Consider the following 11,230-nt stretch of genomic DNA (forward strand, 5'->3'; position numbering starts at 1 on the left):
ACACACACACACACACACACACACGCACACACACACACGCACACACCCCCCCCACAGGTCACATGCTCAGTCTGTAGTGGGGGTGGGGGTGGGGGTGGGGGGTGGGGGCTCTAGATGACTGGATAACTGCAAATTTGCACAAATGTGACTGGCAAGCTCGTCAGCCATGGGAAGTTGTGCGTTTGCCAGACAGACACACACACACACTGCAGTGTGTGTGTGTGTCTGTCACACAGGCTTTCCTTCGTCTTTATCTTCGCCAACTGGAGACGTTGCTTTTGTTTTATTTATTTGTTTATTTATGTTGCATTTGAGTCTTCATTAGGCAGGAACACGTGGTGGGGGGGGTCACGTGGTCAAGATCCTGAGACCGGATTTGAACCGGCGTCACTGCCACCAGGCCTGGACCACCGGGCCTGGACCACCGGGCCTGAACCACCAGGACGCCTCAGGAGGCCCAGAAATACCTGCACCTGTATGCACACGGCTCTGTGTGCACCCGATGTGGGTTTCCTCAGTTTGTGTGTGTGTGTGTGTGTGTGTGTGTGTGTGCACGTGTGTGCGTGTGCGCATGTGTGTGTGTGTGTGTGTGTGGTGTGGTGTATGTGTGTGTGTGTGTGTGTGTGTGTGTGTGGTGTGTGTGTGTGTGTGTATAAAGGCTCGTCCTGCCCTCCTTATGTAGTGACCTAGTGTGTGTGTGTGTGTGTGTGTGTGTGTGTGTGTGTGTGTGTATGTGTGGTGTGTGTGTGTGTGTGTGTGTGTGTATAAAGGCTCGTCCTGCCCTCCTTATGTAGTGACCTAGTGTGTGTGTGTGTGTGTGTGTGTGTGTGTGTGTGTGTGTGTGTGTGTGTGTGTGGAAGTAGAGCGAGACAGAAAGGGGGGATGGAGGGGTTTTTATGGAGGGAAGATCGCGTGTGATCTTTAAAGGTGCAGTCCGCAACTCTCTCATATTAAACATGTTCATGTTTGATCCTGGACCACGCGGTGCCGCAGTGGTTAGTGCGGGCGCCTCGCAGCGAGAAGGTCCTGGGTTCGATCCCCGGGGTGGTCCAACCTTGGGGGTCGTCCCGGGTCGTCCCCTGTGTGGAGTTTGCATGTTGTCTGCGTGGGTTTCCTCCGGGGGCGCCGGTTTCCTCCCGCAGTCCAAACACATGTAGGTCAGGTGGTCGTAGTGGGCTGAACCGTGGTCGTACTGGGCTGAACCGTGGTCGTAGTGGACTGAGCCGTGGTCGTAGTGGGCTGAACCGTGGTCGTAGTGGGCTGAACCGTGGTCGTAGTGGGCTGAGCCTGGGTCGTGGTGGGCTGAACCGTGGTCGTGGTGGACTGAGCCGTGGTCGTGGTGGGCTGAACCGTGGTCGTAGTGGGCTGAACTGTGGTCGTGGTGGGCTGAACTGTGGTCGTGGTGGACTGAACCGTGGTCGTAGTGGGCTGAACCGTGGTCGTGGTGGACTGAACCGTGGTCGTGGTGGACTGAGCCGTGGTCGTGGTGGACTGAGCCGTGGTCGTGGTGGGCTGAACCGTGGTCGTGGTGGACTGAGCCGTGGTCGTGGTGGACTGAGCCGTGGTCGTGCTGGACTGAGCCGTGGTCGTAGTGGGCTGAACCGTGGTCGTGGTGGACTGAGCCGTGGTCGTAGTGGGCTGAACCGTGGTCGTAGTGGGCTGAACTGTGATCATGGTGGACTGAGCCGTGGTCGTAGTGGACTGAGCCGTGGTCGTGGTGGACTGAGCCGTGGTCGTAGTGGGCTGAACTGTGATCATGGTGGACTGAGCCGTGGTCGTGGTGGACTGAACTGTGATCATGGTGGACTGAGCCGTGGTCGTGGTGGGCTGAACCGTGGTCGTGGTGGACTGAACCGTGATCATGGTGGACTGAACTGTGATCATGGTGGACTGAACTGTGATCATGGTGGACTGAACTGTGATCATGGTGGACTGAGCCGTGGTCGTAGTGGACTGAGCCGTGGTCGTGGTGGACTGAGCCGTGGTCGTGGTGGACTGAGCCGTGGTCGTGGTGGACTGAACTGTGATCATGGTGGACTGAACTGTGATCATACTGAACTGTGATCATGGTGGACTGAACTGTGATCATGGTGGACTGAGCCGTGGTCGTGGTGGACTGGGTCGTGGTGGACTGAGCCGTGGTCGTAGTGGACTGAGCCGTGGTCGTGGTGGACTGAGCCGTGGTCGTGGTGGACTGAGCCGTGGTCGTGGTGGACTGAACTGTGATCATGGTGGACTGAACTGTGATCATGGTGGACTGAGCCGTGGTCGTGGTGGACTGGGTCGTGGTGGACTGAGCCGTGGTCGTAGTGGACTGAGCCGTGGTCGTGGTGGACTGAGCCGTGGTCGTGGTGGGCTGAACCGTGGTCGTAGTGGGCTGAACTGTGATCATGGTGGACTGAGCCGTGGTCGTAGTGGGCTGAACCGTGGTCGTGGTGGACTGAACTGTGATCATGGTGGACTGAACTGTGATCATGGTGGACTGAACTGTGATCATGGTGGACTGAACTGTGATCATGGTGGACTGAACCGTGGTCGTAGTGGGCTGAACCGTGGTCGTGGTGGACTGAGCCGTGGTCGTAGTGGGCTGAACCGTGGTCGTAGTGGGCTGAACCGTGGTCGTAGTGGGCTGAGCCTGGGTCGTGGTGGGCTGAACCGTGGTCGTGGTGGACTGAGCCGTGGTCGTGGTGGGCTGAACCGTGGTCATGGTGGACTGAGCCGTGGTCGTGGTGGGCTGAACCGTGGTCATGGTGGACTGAGCCGTGGTCGTGGTGGGCTGAACCGTGGTCGTAGTGGGCTGAACTGTGGTCGTGGTGGGCTGAACTGTGGTCGTGGTGGACTGAACCGTGGTCGTAGTGGGCTGAACCGTGGTCGTGGTGGACTGAACCGTGGTCGTGGTGGACTGAGCCGTGGTCGTGGTGGACTGAGCCGTGGTCGTAGTGGGCTGAACCGTGGTCGTGGTGGACTGAGCCGTGGTCGTGGTGGACTGAGCCGTGGTCGTAGTGGGCTGAACCGTGGTCGTGGTGGACTGAGCCGTGGTCGTAGTGGGCTGAACCGTGGTCGTGGTGGACTGAGCCGTGGTCGTAGTGGGCTGAACCGTGGTCGTAGTGGGCTGAACCGTGATCATGGTGGACTGAGCCGTGGTCGTAGTGGACTGAGCCGTGGTCGTGGTGGACTGAGCCGTGGTCGTAGTGGGCTGAACTGTGATCATGGTGGACTGAGCCGTGGTCGTGGTGGACTGAACTGTGATCATGGTGGACTGAGCCGTGGTCGTGGTGGGCTGAACCGTGGTCGTGGTGGACTGAACTGTGATCATGGTGGACTGAACTGTGATCATGGTGGACTGAACTGTGATCATGGTGGACTGAGCCGTGGTCGTAGTGGACTGAGCCGTGGTCGTGGTGGACTGAGCCGTGGTCGTGGTGGACTGAGCCGTGGTCGTGGTGGACTGAACTGTGATCATGGTGGACTGAACTGTGATCATGGTGGACTGAGCCGTGGTCGTGGTGGACTGGGTCGTGGTGGACTGAGCCGTGGTCGTAGTGGACTGAGCCGTGGTCGTGGTGGACTGAGCCGTGGTCGTGGTGGGCTGAACCGTGGTCGTAGTGGGCTGAACTGTGATCATGGTGGACTGAGCCGTGGTCGTAGTGGGCTGAACCGTGGTCGTGGTGGACTGAACTGTGATCATGGTGGACTGAACTGTGATCATGGTGGACTGAACCGTGGTCGTAGTGGGCTGAACCGTGGTCGTGGTGGGCTGAACCGTGGTCGTGTGGCGTTTCTGGAGTCCTGCACTCATCCCGTCTCCATTCTGGACCCACCGTTCCTGCACGGGGTTCTACCCTGCTGCCATTACGTTTCTCCACTTTTCAGAAAACTCAAGTTGGCTGTGTTTTGAAAGAAGTGTGTGTGTGTTTGTGTGTGTGTGTGTGTGTGTGTGTGTGTGTGTGTGTGTGTGTGTGTGTGTGTGTTTGTGTGTGTTTGTGTGTGTGTGTGTGTGTGTGTGTGTGTGTGTGTGTGTGTGTGTGTGTGTGTGTGTGTGTGTGTGTGTGTGTTTGTGTGTGTTTGTGTGTGTGTGTGTTGACCGGGTGTTCCTGTCAGTGGGCTACGTGTCAACCTGTGTCAGCCGCCCGCCTGCTGCTCAACGCCGCAGTGTGGGTGAGGAGAGCTACAGTGGGGAGAGAGAGAGAGGGGGGGGGGAGAGAATTACAGTGGGGAAGGAGGGAGAGAGAGAGAGAGAGAGAGAGAGAGAGAGAGAGAGAGAGAGAGAGAGAGAGAGAGAGAGAGAGAGAGAGAGAGAGAGGTTAGGGATTAGCCTGTGAGGAAGAGAGGAGAGGGAGAAGGACAGGAGTGGTTGAATATCAGCGGAGGGATGAAGGAGAAAAAGGGCCGACATCAAAGCCGGGGTGATTCACTGAGCAGGGTGATGGTGGGGTGTCTGAGGCAAGGAGGAGATATGGAAGGATTATGTTCTCTCCGTCTCTCTCTTGCCCTCTGTCTCTCTCTTGCCCTCTGTCTCTCTTGCCCTCTGTCTCTCTTGCCCTCAGTCTCTCTCTTGCCCTCTGTCTCTCTCTTGCCCTCAGTCTCTCGCTCTCTCTGTCTCTCTCTTGCCCTCTGTCTCTCTTGCCCTCTGTCTCTCTTGCCCTCTGTCTCTCTCTTGCCCTCAGTCTCTCTCTTGCCCTCAGTCTCTCTTGCCCTCTTTCTCTCTCTTGCCCTCTGTCTCTCACTCTCTCTTTCTCTCTCTTGCCGTCTGTCTCTCGCTCTCTCTGTCTCTCTCTTGCCTCTGTCTCTCTCTTGCCCTCTGTCTCTCACCCTCTCTGTCTCTCTCTTGCCTCTGTCTCTCGCTCTCTCTGTCTCTCTCTTGCCCTCTGTCTCTCGCTCTCTCTGTCTTTCTCTTGCCCTCTGTCTCTCTCTTGCCCTCTGTCTCTGACTCTCTGTCTCTCTTGCTCTCTGTCTCTCTCTTGCCCTCTGTCTCTCTCTTGCCCTCTGTCTCTCTCTTGCCCTCTGTCTCTCTCTCTCTGTCTCTCTCTTGCCCTCTGTCTCTCGCTCTCTCTGTCTCTCTCTTGCCCTCTGTCTCTCACTCTCTCTGTCTCTCTCTTGCCCTCTGTCTCTCTCTTGCCCTCTGTCTCTGACTCTCTGTCTGTCTTGCCCTCTGTCTCTCGCTCTCTCTGTCTCTCTCTTGCCCTCTGTCTCTCACTCTCTCTTTCTCTCTCTTGCCCTCTGTCTCTCGCCCTCTCTGTCTCTCTCTTGCCCTCTGTCTCTCGCTCTCTCTGTCTCTCTCTTGCCCTCTGTCTCTCGCTCTCTCTGTCTCTCGCTCTCTCTTGCCCTCTGTCTCTCGCTCTCTCTTTCTCTCTCTTGCCCTCTGTCTCTCGCTCTCTCTTTCTCTCTCTTGCCCTCTGTCTCTCGCTCTCTCTGTCTCTCTCTTGCCCTCTGTCTCTCGCTCTCTCTCTCTCTCTCTTGCCTCTGTCTCTCGCTCTCTGTCTCTCGCTCTCTGTCTCTCGCTCTCTCTTTCTCTCTCTTGCCCTCTGTCTCTCGCTCTCTGTTTCTCTCTTGCCCTCTGTCTCTCGCTCTCTCTGTCTCTCTCTTGCCCTCTGTCTCTCGCTCTCTCTGTCTCTCTCTTGCCTCTGTCTCTCGCTCTCTCTGTCTCTCTCTTGCCCTCTGTCTCTCGCTCTCTCTGTCTCTCTCTTGCCCTCTGTCTCTCGCTCTCTCTGTCTCTCTCTTGCCCTCTGTCTCTCGCTCTCTCTGTCTCTCTCTTGCCCTCTGTCTCTCGCTCTCTCTGTCTCTCTCTTGCCCTCTGTCTCTCGCTCTCTCTGTCTCTCTCTTGCCCTCTGTCTCTCGCTCTCTCTGTCTCTCTCTTGCCCTCTGTCTCTCGCTTCTCTCTGTCTCTCTCTTGCCTCTGTCTCTCTCTTGCCCTCTGTCTCTCGCTCTCTCTGTCTCTCTCTTGCCCTCTGTCTCTCGCTCTCTCTGTCTCTCTCTTGTCCTCTGTCTCTCGCTCTCTCTGTCTCTCTCTTGCCCTCTGTCTCTCGCTCTCTCTGTGTCTCTCTTGCCCTCTGTCTCTCGCTCTCTGTCTCTCGCTCTCTCTGTCTCTCTCTTGCCTCTGTCTCTCGCTCTCTGTCTCTCGCTCTCTCTGTCTCTCTCTTGCCCTCTGTCTCTCGCTCTCTCTGTGTCTCTCTTGCCCTCTGTCTCTCGCTCTCTGTCTCTCGCTCTCTCTGTCTCTCTCTTGCCCTCTGTCTCTCGCTCTCTGTCTCTCGCTCTCTCTTTCTCTCTCTTGCCCTCTGTCTCTCGCTCTCTCTTGCCCTCTCTCTCTCTCTCTCTCTCTCTCTCTCTCTCTCTCTCTCGCTCTCTCTTGCCCTCTCTCTCTCTCTCTCTCTCTCTCGCTCTCTCTTGCCCTCTCTCTCTCTCTCTCTCTCTCTCTCTCGCTCTCTCTTGCCCTCTCTCTCTCTCTCTCTCTCTCTCTCTCTCTCTCTTCTCTCTCTCTCTCTCTCTCTCTCTCTGGTCTCTGTCACACAGTCCCATCATGACGGCTCTGCTGTTTCACCTCCTACAGAACGCAGTAAAGGGGAGAAACCAGAGAAAAGGCCTTTGTGTGTCTGATCTGTCGGGTCACATGGGCTGTCGGGTCACATGATCTGTCAGGTCACATGATCTGTCGGGTCACATGATCTGTCGGGTCACATGGTCTCTGTTTTCCGTCTCACTGATTGAATTGATACACTTGAAAGTTGCTCGTCCATGAGAGATGTTTTTTTTACTGCTTGTTCATAAAGGTTACATAACAGAATAGATGTATTCCTGTACACATCCTGTACACGTCCTGTACACATCCTGTACACGTCCTGTACATCCTGTACACGTCCTGTACACATCCTGTACATGTCCTTTACACGTCCTGTACATCCTGTACACGTCCTGTACACGTCCTGTACACATCCTGTACAGGTCCTGTACACGTCCTGTACACATCCTGTACACATCCTGTACAGGTCCTGTACACGTCCTGTACACATCCTGTACACATCCTGTACAGGTCCTGTACACATCCTGTACACATCCTGTACACGTCCTGTACACGTCCTGTACAGGTCCTGTACACATCCTGTACACATCCTGTACACATCCTGTACAGGTCCTGTACACATCCTGTACATGTCCTTTACACGTCCTGTACATCCTGTACACGTCCTGTACACGTCCTGTACACATCCTGTACAGGTCCTGTTTACGTCCTGTACACATCCTGTACACATCCTGTACAGGTCCTGTACACGTCCTGTACACATCCTGTACACATCCTGTACAGGTCCTGTACACATCCTGTACACATCCTGTACACATCCTGTACACATCCTGTACAGGTCCTGTACACATCCTGTACACATCCTGTACACATCCTGTACACGTCCTGTACACATCCTGTACATGTCCTTTACACGTCCTGTACATCCTGTACACGTCCTGTACACGTCCTGTACACATCCTGTACAGGTCCTGTACACGTCCTGTACACATCCTGTACACATCCTGTACAGGTCCTGTACACGTCCTGTACACATCCTGTACACATCCTGTACAGGTCCTGTACACATCCTGTACACATCCTGTACACGTCCTGTACACGTCCTGTACAGGTCCTGTACACATCCTGTACACGTACTGTACACATCCTGTACAGGTCCTGTACACATCCTGTACACATCCTGTACACGTCCTGTACACGTGCTGGGGTGTGTTATGCTGTGTCGACTGGATGTGATCAGAGAGCCTTTATTTATTTATTTATTTATTTATTTATTCATTTATTCGTATATTTCAGGACCGATCCCTAGCAGAGCTACATGGTCGTGTACAGATGGCAGGAATAGCCACCGGCCAAAGACACACACACACACACACACACACACACACACACACGTGGACATACGACGTGTTCAGACTTGTTCACCACGTACACATGAGCTGCTGGCTGCAAGTGCTGCACAAAAGTCGCACATCAAAAATCCATCTGCGAAGAGGAGCTTTTATAGACCGGTGACCTGCAGGTCTTACCTGGTCTCTCTCTGTCCTCTCTGTCTCTCTCTCTCTCTCTGTCCTCTCTCTCTCTGTCCTCTCTCTCTCTCTCTCTCTCCAATACACACAAAGACACACACTTACACACACACCACACATAGTATACACACAATGTGCACATACTTATTTGCTGCTGTGATTATGATTAACTGTGAATCACAGCACAAGACGGTGTAACCACACACACACCTGCACACCACCCTCCCCCGTGTGGTGCAGCAAACACACACACACACACACACACACACACACACACACACACCTACCTGCACACCACGCACCACCCTGCCCCATGTGGTGCAGCAAACACACACACACACACACACCCACACACACACACACACACACCTACCTGCACACCACGCACCACCCTGCCCCATGTGGTGCAGCAAACACACACACACACACCCACACACACACACACCCACACACACACACACACACACACACACCCACACACACACACACACACACACACACACACACACACATACCAGCACCATGTCATCTGCAACCTACTCCTTCTTACTTTACACTCACCCACTCTCCCTCTGTCTCTCTCTCTCACACACACACACACACCACACACACACACACACACACACACACACACACACACACTGTGTTTAAAGCAGTGATTTACTTCCTCACAATCACACTTAGATGCGTGGGAGACAGCGGACCTACACACACACACACACACACACAGGGATTTGTGAGTTTCAAGTGAGGAAGGAAGCGGCAGTCACAGATACACAAAAGCGTTTGGACATTTGTGTCACGCTTCGCTGTCCCCGACCAAGCGGCGGTGACGTCACATAGCCGAGGACGTGGTGGCGCCAGCGAGCTGTGACATCAGAACCAGAGACGCCTCGGCTCCCCCAGCGCACAGCGGTGCAACACAAAGACGACAACGCGAATCCCAGAACACACGTGTCCAACCTGACGCACACGTCTAACTAAGCGACACAAAATCCCTGTCCGGAGAGCGAACGCCAGCCAGGATGCCTGTCGGAGCTGCCGGTCTGCGTGGGCTAGCAGCTAGCTTAGCCTGCCCTCCTTCCGCGTCCTGTCAGACCGCCCTCGGTGTCGCCTCCTCGGGCGGCGCTCCGGTCAGGGCCGTGGCCCCCGGGCGGGCCCACAGGCTGCAGCGGACCGGGCTCTCCTGGCCCATCAGCGCCACCACACCAAGACGCGTGCGGCTCATGAGGGATTCCTCCATTTTGGATTTTGTCAAGGTCATCCGAAACCATATCTGTTGGCTGTGACCTGCAGGTCATAGGTCACCGTGGCTGAACGGTGTGTGTGAAACGCCGCCGTACTTCTGGCTGGCGGTGGACGGTAGGCGAAGCAAATCTTCACACACTTTTGTGTCGATGGGCCGTCACGCCGCAGTAAAAACCTCCGTGGAGTAAATCGGTGCAGCCGGCGTCCAGGACCCAGGTGGACGTTTGTTTGTCTTCCCGAGAGAGTTCTTAAATCACATGAGGACAAAAATACATCAGCTTAGAAAGCATTTCAGATGTGTGAGAGACACTTGGAGAGAGAGAGAGAGAGAGAGAGAGAGAGAGAGAGAGAGAGAGAGAGAGAGAGAGAGAGAGAGAGAGAGAGAGAGGCGGACACAGACAGATCGATGCTACGACAGACAGACGCAGAGAGACAGAGACACAGATGGACAGAGAGAGACAGACGGATGGAGAGAGAGACAGACAGATGGACAGAGAGACAGACGGATGGAGAGAGAGACAGACAGATGGACAGAGTGACAGACAGACAGAAAAAGACAGACATAGACAGAGAGAGAGACGGACAGACAGACAAACAGAGAGACAGACAGAGAGAGAGCTGGACAGAGAGAGACAGACAGACAGAGAGAAGAGAGACAGAGAGAGACAGAGAGACAGAGAGAGACAGAGAGAGACAGAGAGAGAGAAGAGAGACAGAGACAGACAGAAAGAGACAGACATAGACAGAGAGAGAGAGAGAGAGAGAGAGAGAGAGAGAGAGAGAGAGAGGAGAGAGAGAGAGAGAGAGAGAGAGAGAGAGAGAGAGGCGGACACAGACAGATCGATGCTATGACAGACAGACGCAGAGAGACAGAGACACAGATGGACAGAGAGAGACAGACGGATGGAGAGAGAGACAGACAGATGGACAGAGTGACAGACAGACAGAAAAAGACACACATAGACAGAGAGAGAGACGGACAGACAGACAAACAGAGAGACAGACAGAGAGAGAGCTGGACAGAGAGAGACAGACAGACAGAGAGAAGAGAGACAGAGAGAGACAGAGAGACAGAGAGAGACAGAGAGAGAGAAGAGAGACAGAGACAGACAGAAAGAGACAGACATAGACAGAGAGAGAGACGGACAGACAGACAAACAGAGAGACAGAGAGAGACAGAGAGAGACAGAGAGAGACAGAGAGAGAGAAGAGAGAGACAGACGGATGGAGAGACAGACAGATGGACAGAGTGACAGACAGACAGAAAGAGACAGACATAGACAGAGAGAGAGACGGACAGACAGAGAGAGAGAGAGCTGGACAGAGAGAGACAGACAGACAGACAGACAGACAGACAGACAGACAGACAGACAGACAGACAGACAGAGAGAGAGAGAGCTGGTCAGAGAGAGACAGACAGACAGAGAGAGAAAGACAGACGGGGGGCAGGATAATTGAACGAATGGCAGAACAATTTAGGGAAAAAAGAGGGGATCTGCATACCAAGTAAGGAGAGAGGGGAGGCAGCGGGGAAAGATGAGAGGAGCTGGATGGAGGGAGGCCGATGAGACAGACCCGAGGGGACGGACAGAGAATTTTGGAAGAAGGGAATGAGACGGAGGATGGAGAGCAAGGGGGGGGAGGTTTCTTTTTTTTTGCAGACGGCAGCAGCCAGCGCCGCTTACCGAGCTAGATAAGCAGCACGGGGAAATGGAAGGACAAGGAGATGATGAGCCTGAAACCCGTGGGCTCACACACTCTTCAGCACACACACCGACACACACACACCGACAGACACACACACCGACACACACACACCGACAGACACACACACCGACAGACACACACACCGACACACACACACACCGACACACACAGACCCGATGGACAGGGTTAGGGTGAGTGTGACCTTGGCACAATCTGTTTCATACGTCTA

General features: G+C 54.6%; 1 protein-coding gene across 1 annotated transcript; it reads right to left on the bottom strand.

The window, feature by feature from the left end:
* Positions 1–387: 387 nt before the first annotated feature.
* LOC130130966 (histidine-rich glycoprotein-like) lies at positions 388–9,320 on the bottom strand. Its single transcript, XM_056300830.1, has 4 exons — positions 9,146–9,320; positions 2,531–3,112; positions 1,150–1,533; positions 388–467 (listed from the first exon to the last, which is right to left on the bottom strand). Exons 1-4 carry the CDS (start codon positions 9,318–9,320, stop codon positions 388–390), a joined length of 1,221 nt encoding a protein of 406 aa, XP_056156805.1.
* Positions 9,321–11,230: the final 1,910 nt, after the last annotated feature.

Source organism: Lampris incognitus, chromosome 20 (genome assembly GCF_029633865.1).
Source record: "Lampris incognitus isolate fLamInc1 chromosome 20, fLamInc1.hap2, whole genome shotgun sequence".
Taxonomy (NCBI): domain Eukaryota; kingdom Metazoa; phylum Chordata; class Actinopteri; order Lampriformes; family Lampridae; genus Lampris; species Lampris incognitus.